General features: G+C 38.6%; 1 protein-coding gene across 1 annotated transcript; it reads right to left on the minus strand.

The window, feature by feature from the left end:
• Positions 1-6,653: 6,653 nt before the first annotated feature.
• Positions 6,654-14,261, minus strand: LOC103514981. The gene is made up of 4 exons (XM_026827811.1): positions 14,166-14,261; positions 11,671-11,700; positions 7,506-7,729; positions 6,654-7,351 (listed from the first exon to the last, which is right to left on the minus strand). The coding sequence occupies exons 3-4, from the start codon at positions 7,710-7,712 to the stop codon at positions 6,659-6,661; spliced, it is 900 nt and encodes a 299-aa protein (XP_026683612.1). The 5' UTR covers positions 7,713-7,729; positions 11,671-11,700; positions 14,166-14,261; the 3' UTR covers positions 6,654-6,658.
• Between the last annotated feature and the right edge of the window lie 1,432 nt (positions 14,262-15,693).

Here is a 15,693-nt window from a genome sequence, read left to right on the forward strand (position 1 = left end):
TCCTTGTCATAAGTTTCTGGACCAACATTCCTGGACAGCAAGTCTGCCACAAACATTTGTTTACCAGGTAGGTATTGTACATTTAGATCATATTTATAAAGACTAAGTCTCATTTTGACAATTCTTTCTGAGGCAATGTCTGAAATATTTTTTCTGAAGATAGATACTAAAGGCAAGTGGTCTGTTTGAACCAAGATTTTTCTACCATAAACATAATTGTGGAATTTGCAATGGTGAATGCAAATGGGAAAGTCTGGCAGAGACCAATATTCAGTTGAAGTAGGTGTTGTCCGTACGTATTGATATGAGAACCATTGGCAGCAAATAGCTTCAATGATTGTTTGTTTCTACACTCCTGTGAAATAGGGGGAACCAGGCTGAAATCAGTGCCTGTATCAATGAGGAACAGTAGCTTTGAATTAGAGTCCCGGATGCAGATGCGACAAGAATGGCTACCCTCCTGAACTGCCACTTGACCTAGGAGGGTGGAGTGTTTCCCAAAAAATGGTCTTTGTCAAACTGACAGGTGGATGGGTTGAGGCACTTCCTAACCTCCCCTTTGAACCGCCAGTGGATATGACAGTACCGGTTGGATTTGGGAGTCTGGGAACAATGACGTGGTGGATGGCCAGAGCTGGAGAAGGAATGAGATCTGTCCCTACTCGCCATAGTTGACATTAAATTCTCCAAAGTCTTGGTGAGCTGTGCCACTTGATTGACTAGCACAGAAACAGTGTCTGGTACCGGAGGGTTGTCAACATTGGATACGTGTGAAACAGAACTTGAACTGTGTGCATCTTGTCTGCCACCTCTGCTTGTTGTGAGAGGGACAGTGACGTACTGAGGGCTTGCAGCATCTGCTATGACATGGTAGGTAATTTTTTCATCCAGAGTCCATATATTATGTTCTCAGGTACATCTGAACCACCAAGGTTTTGAATTTCATGGAGGAGCTGTCCTGGGGAATGGTCACCTGCTTCTGTGTGCTCCAGGAGCTTTGACAGACGTTCTTCATCTGACTGGCTGAACCTCTTGATCAGTGCAGCCTTGAGAGATGCATAGTTTCAAGTCTCCGGTTTCCGGATGACATCTGCGAAGAGACGGTGTTAAACGGGGTCTCCAACGTCCATACAGTGGACCTTACCAAGTTCTTTCTCGCTGCAAGAAAACAATCAAGTTGTTGATTGGTTCCCAGGAGGTCGTCGTCTCTCGTGATCGTGTGAAGTCAGCCTTCACTATTGAAACTGGTGAGAGTGATGAATTAACCCCACCACCACAACCAGACTCGGTTCCATTACCTTTGGAACCATTACCACCACCTCCATCATCAGCTCCTTTGGTACCACTACCTCTGGTGCCCTCAGCTCCACCACTGGTACCTCTTCCAGTACCTACAAGCCTGGTACTCTGGCAAGTTCCTGGTTCCTCAGTTCCTTCTTCAAGTCCATCTGCAAGGCCGGTCACAGGTCCTCGGAATCCGCCACTGGTCCAGTCCGGTAGTCCTGTAGCTGTCCCACTCACGGTACTCTGGCAAGTTCCTGGTTCCTCAGTCCCTTTTTCAAGTCCATCTGCAAGGCCGGTCACAGGTCCTCGGAATCCGCCACTGGTCCAGTCCGGTAGTCCTGTAGCTGTCCCACTCAAGTCACCCAGGAAGGTCACTTTCGGTCTAGTCCAAGCATCAACCGTCCGGGTTTGAATCCCGTCAGTTCAAAATTGTCTAAGCAGACCAGTAATAATTTACCTATTAACAATGTGCCCCAGCGGGGAAAAGCTCCCAATGTCAAGCCTAGATTAAGTTTTCGTAACCGTAGATTACCTTCTCACTTGAAGGATTATTCATGTAAGTAAATAGTTAATCTGATAAGATACAACTTGTAGCATTGTAAAATTTGTACATAACTTTCAAGTCTTTATTCTGTTGTTCGAAGCTACAGAAAACATACTTTCTTTTCCACAACTTTCATTTTGTTCAAGGTTTAGCGCTGTCGCAACTGTCTTATCATTTTAGTCATTTTAATTTTCAAAATTAGCATATTTGCAAATTGCGACCTATACTTATATATTGTTACATTGTTATATCTATTGTTACCTTGCTAACTAACGTAATTTTTCCTTACCAGCCGAGGGTTCGAACCCCTGATGCCTGATCTCACAGAAATGCTAAGTGCCAAGCATTTTCCGTAAGAGGGGGAGTGTATTCAGTGTGTGGCGACCGCCGTGCGTCCGGTGCGTTGTCTTGTGTCCGCGGCTTGGGCCGTCACTTGTCACTGCCGTGTGACAAAACCTTTTTACCACAGCCTACTGCTCTGATTTTTCCATTGGTCTGATTTGCTTTTCGGAGTTTTCGGCGCACTTCAAGTTTTCCCTAGACATTTTACTATACTAGGCGCTTTCCCAACGTAATTTGTATTTTTCCACATCTAGTGCGTATATCAATAAACTATGTTCATTTATATATCTACCGAATTACTTGGGTTTTTCATTCTTTCTCTTGGTGTCACAGGTGTATCCAACAGAAAACAGAGTCATCATCTCATCATACACTCCCACCAAAAGTAGACCAGGGCCTTGGCTAGATCTAGTAACATTTCATCTACAACAGTTGGTAACACAAACCAAAAGATAAGAGGGGAAGGAAAATGGCGCCGAGTGTGCAATACGCGGTATTTTTCAAAATTTTAAAAAATAGGTACAAAAAAATAAAAAAGGAAAGGTAAACCCTTCAGCTAGCCAGTCAGTATCACAGTCACAGAGCGTCAGAGCTTAAATTGGAAAGGGAAGGAAAAATAGACAGAAGGTGTGTGCAAAGGTAAAATTACACTGAATTAACTCTTTTACCGCCGGTGTTACGCCAAGGTAACACCTTATTTGTGTGATAATGGAAAACATTAAAAAAATAAAAAAGGAAAGGTAAACCCTTCAGCTTCAGCTAGCCAGTCAGTATCACAGTCACAGAGCTTAAATTGGAAAGGGAAGGAAAAATAGACAGAAGGAGTGTGCAAAGGTAAAATTACCCTGAATTAACTCTTTTACCGCCGGTGTTACGCCAAGGTAACACCTTATTTGTGTGATAATGGAAAACCATGTTATGTCAAGGTAACCCTGTTGGAGCCCTCGGTGTTACTTCAATGTATCACCGATAAAATTTTTAGTTGCTGGAACAGCTTCTCAAGGCTTCTAGCAATCTAGGGATATAAAGAACTTTTTTCTGAGACTTATAGAAAACGAGAAATTCAAATTATACAAAGAGGGAATTTTTCCCTCTTTGATGTATGACTAAAATCACAACAGATTTAGCTCATTATATGGACTAGGTATATTTATTTATATGTTAGCTTGGCACATGGGTTTACTGGGTAATATTTACAGGGATCACCAGTGTTGGCGTGAAAATTTTGTTCAATGTTTTCATGCAGCACTGGTGTTATAGATTGTTTTAAAAATTTGACAAAAAAATGTAGGTAATTTAATAGACAAACTCATAAAAATGAGGTTTGATAGAGAGAACTCCAACAATGGAGGTCCTTAAAAATTTGACAAAAAAATGTAGGTAATTTAATAGACAAACTCATAAAAATGAGGTTTGATAGAGAGAACTCCAACAATGGAGGTCTTTACAATCCAAGGAAAACACCTAGCCATGAAGCTACTGAAGATTGCCCAGATCTTTGACCTTAAGAACCAGCTTACTCCATATACTAAAAGCTCATTCTGAGGCTCCATGGACCATTGATTCAAGTCTAGACTATCACAGAGACCATCAACTCTTGCACCAGTGTGTCCACAACAGAGCCTCAGACCTCTATCTTATTTATTTCATTCATTAGCATGTTTTTCTCTTTCTCTCTCTCTCTCTCTCTCTCTCTCTCTTGGGTTAGTACTAGGCAATGGTCAAGGGTTCAGACTCTGTTGTAGACACCTACTTACACAGATAGAACAGAGTGTGTGTGAATGAGTGAGTTATTGGATCTCGCTTTTATACAATGTGTTTATAAAGTCCCCCCCCCCTCCTTAGGGGGACTTTATGAACAGACTGTATGTATAATAGTAAAAATGAACCATTAGCTTTTCTATCCCTGATCTCCCTCTTGTTCATATTTCAGATTGACCCCACCCTGTTACCATTCGCTGCTAAGGGTCCTCTACACACTCCCCCTATAGAGAACTACGAATGTCCTGATGGTGACTACACAGATGTATCCAGGAACTTTGAGAAGGAATATCGAGACAGGAAGGCCGCCCTTGAGGAGATCTTGAACAAGAACAAGAAACCTCATCAGAGGAAAAAGTAAACAATAGCTCCTACTATAGGAGGAGCTTTACCATGAAGTCAAGTCAACAATCATGAAGTTAAAGGCTCGTTTTCACGGGTCAACTTTCTGTTGACCAACTAAACAAAATGAAAAGGGTAAACATAATTTTCAGTGGAAGTCTTAGATTAATACGAAGTATAAAGATGAACCTTATTGACTAGTCTTTCTAGAAAGGATAGAGAGTATTTAGGCTTAATCCTGTGGAGGCTACTAGTGTTGCTGTTGCTTTGCCACAGATTTGTAAAATTGTATTTAAAAAAGTATTAGCTCTAACGTTTAAATTATTAATGAAGAAATAATAATTATAAATCCAACAAAAGACAAGTGATTTTTTATTAATTTAGGTATCAGTATACAACTAATAGTAAAAAAGGAACGATCTTTAAAAAGTTCCGGTTGGGGCCCAGAGAATTTTTCTAATTTTTACCAGTAGTAAATCATTGTTCTGTGTTCTTTTCTAAAGCACCTGGTTCAAAAATGGTGTAAAAATATTGAGGAGAAAAAAGTTACGTCAACATTTATCTCCAGAAACATGCATTTTCAGCAAAAAACTGATCCTTGTTTTTGATTTTTCTTTTTTTACTCAAAGATTTTTTAGGTATGCGGTCTTGCAGAATAAGTTTTAAACCTTACAACAAATAACATTAATGATGGTTTTCCCAAAAAAAAAATAAAAAAAAAATGAACACTGAACAGCAGTTTGAGAAAAACCAAAAAATACGAGCGTTCCTCTAATTGTGCCTCCCAGTGTATTATCTTTTTCTATTGAGTATATGATAATATGTACAATAATAATAATGATAATGATAATTTTGTACAAAATCAAGCATCAAAAGAGAGTTATGTACTTGAGCCTTTTTGTTTCACATTAAGTAGGTACTAATACTAACATATGGAAATGTAATCTAAATACAAGTTCTTCTGCTTTAAAATCAACCACTTTTTTCATGCCTCTGTGTCATTTTCAGAATTCGAAGCAGAGCCCTTCCTCCATTGAGTGAGGAAGTTATCGAGAGTAGATCTAATCTAATCAAGGAGTGGGGCATCTATCGGTCAAAGGAAGCACAGAAAGACTACAAACTGATTGACCGCCTGATCTATTCCCAACAGAGAGCTCTAGATGAACTGAGGCTGGAGTCTGAGGAACTCTATCAGGAAGCTATTCAAGTAAGATTCAACCGAAAATCCCATACACAAAAAGCCCAATCTGAGACTTAGGTGTAGGAGCTCGACTGCCCTAAAGGATGGGTTAAGCTTCTACAAATCTACAAAGATTCAACTGAGACCCCTAACTTCAAACTGAGACTTTTTTAAAAGAGGTTTGATAGAGGAAACTGTAAAAACTAGTTCTGGGAACGAACCTTTTGAATCTTAGACTACCTATATTTATACTGAACGAGCAGGTTGCCCGCGGTTCGCCACGAAAAATTGATCATAAAGGTCAGTTTAGATTTTGGCAAATTCTCTCTTTGCATATCTAGAAAATGTTAAGAAAAATCCTACCAAATTTCAGCTTTCTAGATGTTGGAGTTCTGGAGATAGAACAGAGTGTGTGTGAATGAGTGAGTTATTGGATCTCGCTTTTATACAATGTGTTTATAAAGTCCCCCCCCCCTCCTTAGGGGGACTTTATGAACAGACTGTATGTATAATAGTAAAAATGAACCATTAGCTTTTCTATCCCTGATCTCCCTCTTGTTCATATTTCAGATTGACCCCACCCTGTTACCATTCGCTGCTAAGGGTCCTCTACACACTCCCCCTATAGAGAACTACGAATGTCCTGATGGTGACTACACAGATGTATCCAGGAACTTTGAGAAGGAATATCGAGACAGGAAGGCCGCCCTTGAGGAGATCTTGAACAAGAACAAGAAACCTCATCAGAGGAAAAAGTAAACAATAGCTCCTACTATAGGAGGAGCTTTACCATGAAGTCAAGTCAACAATCATGAAGTTAAAGGCTCGTTTTCACGGGTCAACTTTCTGTTGACCAACTAAACAAAATGAAAAGGGTAAACATAATTTTCAGTGGAAGTCTTAGATTAATACGAAGTATAAAGATGAACCTTATTGACTAGTCTTTCTAGAAAGGATAGAGAGTATTTAGGCTTAATCCTGTGGAGGCTACTAGTGTTGCTGTTGCTTTGCCACAGATTTGTAAAATTGTATTTAAAAAAGTATTAGCTCTAACGTTTAAATTATTAATGAAGAAATAATAATTATAAATCCAACAAAAGACAAGTGATTTTTTATTAATTTAGGTATCTACATGAGTAACATTTTCTTACACATAGGACAAGTGTTGTTGCGAAGTAATTTCAAATATTTACGCATTTAGGTATCTACATGAGTAACATTTTCTTACACATAGGACAAGTGTTGTTGCGAAGTAATTTCAAATATTTACGCAGACAGTCTGCATGGAACAAATGAAAGCAAGGGGTAATGCGCGTTCTAGGTAGAGTGAGCGTATTCAGACATATAGGACAAATATCATTCCAGTCTGTCAATTCCTGTTGCGTGGCATAGCGATAGGGTTTCAAGAGGTTAAGCTCATTTCGGAGCGCGGGTAAATGGACAATGTCTATTTGTTTGTAGACGAGAAATATGTTGAGATACGCGCAGAGTGGTATACACGTGTAGAGTTTACATAGGAGAGATGCGAGGCAAGATAGTGTGGAGAGACATAAGGTGAATAGTTTGAGTATGATTGGCGCGTAATATTCTTCCAGTCCATCCACGGAGGCGAGATCGAGCGAAGCAAGTAGCCGCGGAAATTGAGAAACGAAGAACTTCTCAGTAGCAATATAGTGTAGGAACGTCACACCGAGGTAGAGTTTGGTCGGGAAATACTTATCCAGCGCCTGCTCTAATGTAAAAGCTAGTAACAGAAATACAAATGTTATAAGGAACGTGATGGCTTTGGTCCATTCCAGCACAAGTTTAGTAACAGTCATACTGAGATGTTTGAGACTACAGGTGTCAGATACAGTGACATACATACACCAGGACTCCTTAGTAATGAGCTCCATGATGTAGGAGACACAGTATGTGAGGACATTGTAGAAGATGAGGGTGTAGAGAGAAGATATCTTGTGTTCTGTGAGGAGGAGACGGTCACACTGACTGAAGAAAGTTAACTGACACAAGAGGGTGAACATGTTGGGCAGGGAGAACAAGCTCCATGATGTAGGAGACACAGTATGTGAGGACATTGTAGAAGATGAGGGTGTAGAGGGAAGATATCTTGTGTTCTGTGAGGAGGAGACGATCACACTGACTGAAGAAAGTTAACTGACACAAGAGGGTGAACATGTTGGGCAGGGAGAACAGGGTGCGTTCTATCTTGATGAGAGGAGAATAGAGGTTGAGTGCTAGGGAGTGAAGTGACGTCATTATTTGGGTGCTGAACTCTGAAACAAAAACATGGTTATAAATATTTTTGCAAATTGCCCTGAAATGTTACCATGTGGCTTTAAGGGAATATCCCCACCCCTTTTATCAATCTATTTGTAATTAATGCGAATATTTTCAGATAACGAACCTTTAATGCAATCCTGTAGGCAGGTAACTGTAATTAAACTCACATGTAAACGCTTCGATGTGCGAAACACTTCATCAGAAGACATGATATTGTACCATTTGTACCTGATCCAGTCGACCCCAGTTCATAAATTCCTAGTTCTTAAATTTATCAAAAACCGTCACTTACCGCTCGAATATACTCCTGGTTGGTCTCAGGGCTGGGCGTAACAGCGCGTCTCTGGTTGACATGGCCTAGACTGGTCGATTTCTCCGGACTCGGGGTCAATGACCTCCTCCCGCCCAGAACAGGGGCGGAAGTCTGCTTCGTCAACTGCAGGGGGGACTTGCAAGGGGCGGGGACTAAGGGGGCCTTAGTTGCCATGGTAACGGCCTTGGGAGCGGCCGATGTGTCGATGGGCGTGCCTTCTGGGACGGCGAATAGGAGGAGGAGCGGCTGGTAGCGGCCTCGCCTGCACTTCTCCACAACCTGAGAAAGAAGGGAAGGGCCTTGTAAGTTCAAGTTTGTAAAGACTTATCAGAAGTTGGGAACTGGTTTCGCTCGTATTGGTCCACATTAATATACTCTTAACAGTTTTAACTCTTTGTGTCGATGACTAAAAGCCTACTATTAAAACGATAGACCAGAGTCGCCAACATAACTTCAGAGTAGATAGTCCTCTATAACTTTCGATTAGTCGTCTATAACAGCTATCCTCGCCTGCACTTCTCCACAACCTGAGAAAGAAGGGAAGGGGCTTGTAAGTAGGGTCTCCAGATCAAATTTTTAAAAAGTAGGACATTTGGTTCCAAAAACCCGGATATTCCATCGAAAACCCGGACATTTCCCAAATTTCAAAATGTATAGTTTGCACCAGTGCCCAGGGTGCAGAGAACACTGCATTTACATATTTTTTATTTTTTTTTTTTTCCTTGTGACACATTAGGTACTCCTTGCAATTAGGGTCTCCAGATCAAATTTTTAAAAAGTAGGACATTTGGTTCCAAAAACCCGGATATTCCATCGAAAACCCGGACATTTCCCAAATTTCAAAATGTATAGTTTGCACCAGTGCCCAGGGTGCAGAGAACACTGCATTTACATACCTTACTTAAGTTACACACGATCGTTCCTCTTCACATTCCGATGAAAGCAAACATTTTTACTGGTTTTGTTGATGTTTCAATCGTTCTTCTTCTCATTCCGATGAAAACAAACATTTTTACTGGTTTTGTTGATGTTTCATGAATATCTACGAATGTCATGTAAAGACACAAACATTTTTACTGGTTTTGTTGATGTTTCATGAATATCTACGAATGTCCATAATGTAAAGACAATCATTAGTCATGTAAAATACACATGACGAATTGTCAACCTATGTATAAATGTTTCATGAATTACGAATGTCCATAATGTAAAGACAATCATCATTAGTCATGTAAAATACACATGACGAATTGTCAACCTATGTATAAATTGTAGGCATCTTCTACGAATGTCCATAATGTAAAGACAATCATTAGTCATGTAAAATACACATGACGAATTGTCAACCTATGTATAAATTGTAGGCATTTCTAGGTAAAACATGAAGTAGGTTTGGTAAAACATGAAGTAGGTTTTACTTATTCTGAACTGAATTCACTGAATAAAAGAGCCAAATTAATAAATTATTCAATAAATACTGTGTACTTATTCTGAACTGAATTCACTGAATAAAAGAGCCAAATTAATAAATTATTCAATAAATACTGTGATTTATGAATCTCATCAAAAACCCGGACATTTCCCAAATTTTCAAAAATCCCCCCCGGACGCCGGACAAACATGTAAAAACCCGGACGTCTGGAAACCCTACTTGCAATGCCATCCATTTAGCTTGAAGTGTGAATGCTCAAATACTTAGATGAGAGCTTTAATAAATCCAGGGCTAAAGTTGCTTTTCATTTTCATTCTAGCAGCAGATAGGTGGGTATTAGGATTAGGTACATAAATTCAAATCTACCCTACTTACCTCTTGAAAGGCTGAAGTTTATCCAAATATCACGAAAGATCCTTTCAAACGTAGATCTATAATCTGGACTCATAAACCATTCCCACTAAAAACAAAAACACTAGACTTTCCAGTTTCCAGTAGATATTAACGTAAGTCGTTTATCTCTTGATCTTTATCTCACGTTATCAGTTTATTATCAGTTAACTTTGTACCTAGGTAAATTATGTATATCAAGGGCATTCAACAAACTCTCAAAATGTTGAATTACAAATTTAGCTACAAAATTATGAATGCACAGAGGGTCTCTTTTGAATAGCACGCGATTGACCAGATGGATAGGTACTACTTTACTTTCAGTGAGCCATTGGGAACTGTAAAGGTGTGTCCACACATAGTCGACCGGCCGTCCACCGACATCGATTCACAATAAATTCACAGATAATTTCCCTCTCTAATGTAAAGTTTACCACAAACTTTGGTAATAAACTGAAATGTAGACCTTTTACACTTTCCCCTACCCTCCTATCAAACTCCTCATTTCGTATCACCTTCAAAATTTGGTGCTTTTAGCACATTCACTATTTTCATATTTTCCTGGTCCCACTCAAGTTGGGTGATGTGGGACGTGGGTATCTTGTCACCTAATATTCGTAGAGGGTAAACCCCGTTACTAAAAACCTTAGTAGTAAAAAATGGACCGATTGCAATACTTTCTCATTAGTAGTAGGTATAGCTTATTTGGTAATAGACTGAAATGTAGACTTTTTACACTTTCCCCTACCCTCCTATCAAACTCCTCATTTCGTATCACCTTCAAAATTTGGTGCTTTTAGCACATCCACTATTTTCATCTTTTCCTAGTCCCAGTCGTAGAGGGTAAACCCCGTTACTAAAAACCTTAGTAGTAAAAAATGGACCGATTGCAATACTTTCTCATTAGTAGTAGGTATAGCTTTTACACTTTCCCCTACCCTCCTATCAAACTCCTCGTTTCGTATCACCTTCAAAATTTGGTGCTTTTAGCACATCCACTATTTTCATCTTTTCCTGGTCCCACTCAAGTTGGGTGATGTGGGTATCTTGTCACCTAATACTCGTAGAGGGTAAACCCCGTTACTAAAAACCTTAGTAGTAAAAAATGGACCGATTGCAATACTTTCTCATTAGTAGTAGGTATAGCCTCACTATACTTTGGTAATAGAAAGTAAAAAATGAAAATAGTCTTAACATTACTTATCATGGAAAACACATTTAAATGCAGTGTGTGCTCAAACCTTAAACATTATGGCAGATATTTTGCCGTCATTATCTGGGTGCTGAACTCTGAAACAAAAACATAGTTATAAATATTTTTGGAAATTGCCCTGAAATGTTATCATATATGGCTTTGAGGGAATATCCCCACCCCTTTTATCAATCTATTTGTAATTAATGCGAATATTTTCAGATAACGAACCTTTAATGCAATCCTGTAGGCACGTGTTTTTTCCATTCCTCCCACAATAAAAAGATAATCAAGTGTTTGAGTAGTATGGGTAGTTGTACTTACTTAAAGGGGTAATCAAGTGTTTAAGTGGTGTTTGAATAGTAGGACTTACTCAATAGAGGGGTAGTTTTTCCATTCCTCCCACAATAAAAAGATAATCAAGTGTTCGAGTAGTATGGGTAGTTGTACTTACTTAAAGGGGTAATCAAGTGTTTAAGTGGTGTTTGAATAGTAGGACTTACTCAATAGAGGGATAATCAAGTGTTTAAGTGGCGTTTGAATAGTAGTACTTACTCAATAGAGGGGTAATCAAGTGTTTAAGTGGCGTTTGAATAGTAGTACTTACTCAATAGAGGGGTAATCAAGTGTTTAAGTGATGTTTGAATAGTAGTACTTACTCAATAGTGTATCCAACAGAGTCATCAATGTCATCATACACTCCTACCAAAATGGTGACCCCGACGTGACAGAGTGTAAGAATCTCTGGTAATGGCTGTCTTTGGTATGTCTTCTGGTTTTGAGCATTCACACTTCAAGCTAAATGGATGGCATTGCAAGGAGTACCTAAGTAATGTGTCACAAGGAAAAAAAAACAACTGAAGTACAAGGTTTAAGTAATATTGTGTTTCTTTTCACTACAACACAGAGCTGTAAATCAATTTAGCAGATTTTTCATCATTCTGAAATGAGAAAGGTGGTGAAACACCTATAGTTTTTTTAGACCCCTTAAAAATGGGTAACAGACCAGTCTGAAGTTATAGGATCACGTTTCCAGAGTTGTACCTTTTTATCCTAAATAGACCCCTTAAAAATGGGTAACAGACCAGTCTGAAGTTATAGGATCACGTTTCCAGAGTTGTACCTTTTTATCCTAAAGATGTTTCATAGAGAGAACTGTAACAATCAAGGTCTTATCATCAAGAAATAAAGAGAAGGAAGAGAAGATAGGTGAAAGCCAGCTGTTATGATAACAAACTTTATCTGTTAAGGATAACTTTTTCCCTGGTTGGGAATCAAACCCAAAATCCAGCACTTATTAGGCAGATGTACTACCCCCCAAACTAACTCGGCTGACATTCTGGCTTTGAATCTCAAAAAATATTTTCTCTTTAGCAAAGCTAGAGGCAAACAGTAGTCAAGTAGTAACTGATAAAATAAAATAAAGTCTATCTTTTAGTTGGACATGCTCTCATGTTTACCACTCTTCAATCTCTCTTCTTTACTCACCCCAAACTAACTCGACTGACATTCTGGCTTTGAATCCCAAAAAATATTTTCTCTTTAGCAAAGTTAGAGGCAAACAGTAGTTAAGTAGTAACTGATAAAATAAAATAAAGTCTATCTTTTAGTTGGACATGCTCTCATGTTTACCACTCTTCAATCTCTCTTCTTTACTCTTTAATGACTTAAACTACCTATTTATTTACTATTTATTAGGTACCTATACATATTCTAAAACCTGTCTAAACACATTCAGATTAGATCTTCAGCTCATTAATTCATATCTAGCTGTTATTTTATACTAGATATTTTTCTAAATGCATCCAAAATTTGAAAATAGTTCTAAAAGTAGAAATGGGGATCTGCTAGACATGTAGAAAGTCACGTAGACCAATGCACGCGCGGTGGGCATATGTGTTTAATAGAGCTTTAACCCACATGAAGAAAACAACTTTCAAGTTTTAAGTGGACCGTGTTTTCTATGCCTTACAAAATGCAATCCTTCTGTCTGTCTGTAAACAAAATATCTCGAGAATGGTATGAGCTAGAGACTTGAAATTTGGTATGTAGCTGTCAAGTGTGACAAGGGTGCAAGGTTAAGTTCGGTGCAACGCTTGGCGGCATTTTGACCGCTTTTTGGCGGTTTTCAGCTATACCAACTAAATGGTTTGCTGTATTGTATTCTTCTGTCTGTCTGTCTGTAAACAAAATATCTCGAGAATGGTATGAGCTAGAGACTTAAAATTTGGTATGTAGCTGTCAAGTGTGACAAGGGTGCAACTCAAAATTTTTGGTTAAGTTCGGTGCAACGCTTGGCGGCATTTTGACCGCTTTTTGGCGGTTTTCAGCTATACCAACTAAATGGTTTGCTGTATTGTATCAAGTGTGACAAGGGTGCAACTCAAAATTTTTGGTTAAGTTCGGTGCAACGCTTGGCGGAATTTTGACCGCTTTTTGGCGGTTTTCAGCTATACCAACTAAATGGTTTGCTGTATTGTATTGGACCATTGTAGGTCCAACAGTAGGACAAGGAAATATTGTAAAAGTTGGGGTAGAAAAACACCCAAATAAGCATCATTCAATAGGATAAGAAAAGTTATGTGACGTTCACATCAGATTTTTTTAATTTCCATCTTGTTTTTATCAGTAAAAGATTAAAGTTAGGCATAGCTTAAAAGCTGAACAAGTAATTTTCCCTATAAAAGTAATTTCCATCTTGTTTTTATCAGTAAAAGATTAAAGTTAGGCATAGCTTAAAAGCTGAACAAGTAATTTTCCCTATAAAAGTGGGTAAAGGTCACATCATGTAGTGGGAAAATAATTATTTATTAAACTTCTTGCTTCTACATTTCAGATTTCTACTATCAAATTCAAAATGCAACAGAAACTTTTCTACTCTTACCTCTCCACTGCTGTTCAGAATAACCCATCCTCTATGGTATGTATGTAATCCATCTGAATTGTGGAATATTTTATTGATACAGGTTTAATGTCACTGTATACCTGCTTTGTCACATAGGTTTTGTCCTCCATTTGATGACAAGCTAGCAAGCTACCCACTTACTCACATTAACCTCACCAAGTCACCCAGCCCGAGTGGGGTAAAGCTAGCATCATGGAGTGTCGGAGGATATCTATGGTTGGCAGAAATCAAAGTGGGCAGTACAAAGGCTGCATAGGTGACTCCAACAAATAGGGAAGAGTAGGACTTGGCGAAAAATGGGAACAGAAGTAGAACGAGCATCATGGAATTTTGCCAAATAGTCATTCATCCAGATTGTGAAATAATCTACATTACCAACCTTTACCTGTCTTGTAGTGGTCAAGATGCTCGAGACTAAGTCTCATTTTGACAATTCTTTCTGAGGCAATTTCTGAAATATTTTTTCTGAAGATAGATACTAAAGGCAAGTGGTCTGTTTGAACCAAGATTTTTCTACCATAAACATAATTGTGGAATTTTCGGCAGGCAAATTTTATACCTAATGCTTCTTTTTCAATAATAGGATATTTTTTTTCTGTGTCGTTCAAACTCTTTGATGCAAATGCTACTGGCCTATTGTTTTGAAGCAGGCAACAACCTAAACCATACTGGCTACTATCTGTTTGTATTACAACATCTTGATTAGGGTCAAAATTTTTCAAAACTGGTGGGTTAGAGACAATTTCTTTTAGATTTTCAAAGGCTTTTTGTTGAGCATTTGTCCAATGCCATTCAACATTCTTTTTTAGAAGTACCCTCAAGATGCTCACCTGGTAAACAAAAAGGCATGGGTTTGATCCCAGCCAAGGCATGAAATTTTATTCTATTTTTTTGAGAATTTGACCACATAATAATGGAGCTCTAATGGTTAGGTGGTAGAGAATGTTTTCATTATTAACCTCACCTAGTGGTTACCTTCCATGCAAGAGTCTCATTTGTTTTTATTTATTTATTTTCAACAGTGCTGAACCCATGAAGAAAAAGAAAAGGGTGGATCCAGCTGTTGCCAAAGCAAGAGAGGACAGAAGGAAAAAGAAAGTAGAAAAGGAAATCAAAAAACTCAGGAAAAATGCCCAACAGCTGAAACCAATAGATGAATTGGAAATACCTCATGCTCTGCTAGCACAAAGAGAGTAAGTTCAATGTAAACTGGGAGGCACAAAAGTCCTTTTTTGCCCTATACAACTAATGGTAAAAAAGGAACGATCTTTAAAAAGTTCCGGTTGGGGCCCAGAGAATTTTTCTAATTTTTACCAGTAGTAAATCATTGTTCTGTGTTCTTTTCTAAAGCACCTGGTTCAAAAATGGTGTAAAAATATTGAGGAGAAAAAAGTTATGTCAACTATCATGTCTTCTGATGAAGTGTTTCGCACATCGTAGCGTTTACATCTGAGTTTAATTACAGTTAGTTGTAAAGGAACTTCCCGAGATCAATAGGACCACTCTTACTGGGACTATACGATCCTAGCTAATTTTCAAAAGAAGCCTACCGAATTATAAGTTAATGAGCACAAAACTTAGGTGCACAAGCACAAGTCCTCACAATGGTTGACTGCGGTTCAGGACGAGCCAATTAAACATGGCTAGAGGCCATCACCCTGCGGTGTATGGCTGATAAAAGAGATCTTTCCTCTATTTTATCATTACCTTTCGTCTATAGCTAAA

Source organism: Diaphorina citri, unplaced genomic scaffold, assembly GCF_000475195.1.
Source record: "Diaphorina citri unplaced genomic scaffold, Diaci psyllid genome assembly version 1.1 scaffold1253, whole genome shotgun sequence".
Lineage (NCBI taxonomy): Eukaryota > Metazoa > Arthropoda > Insecta > Hemiptera > Psyllidae > Diaphorina > Diaphorina citri.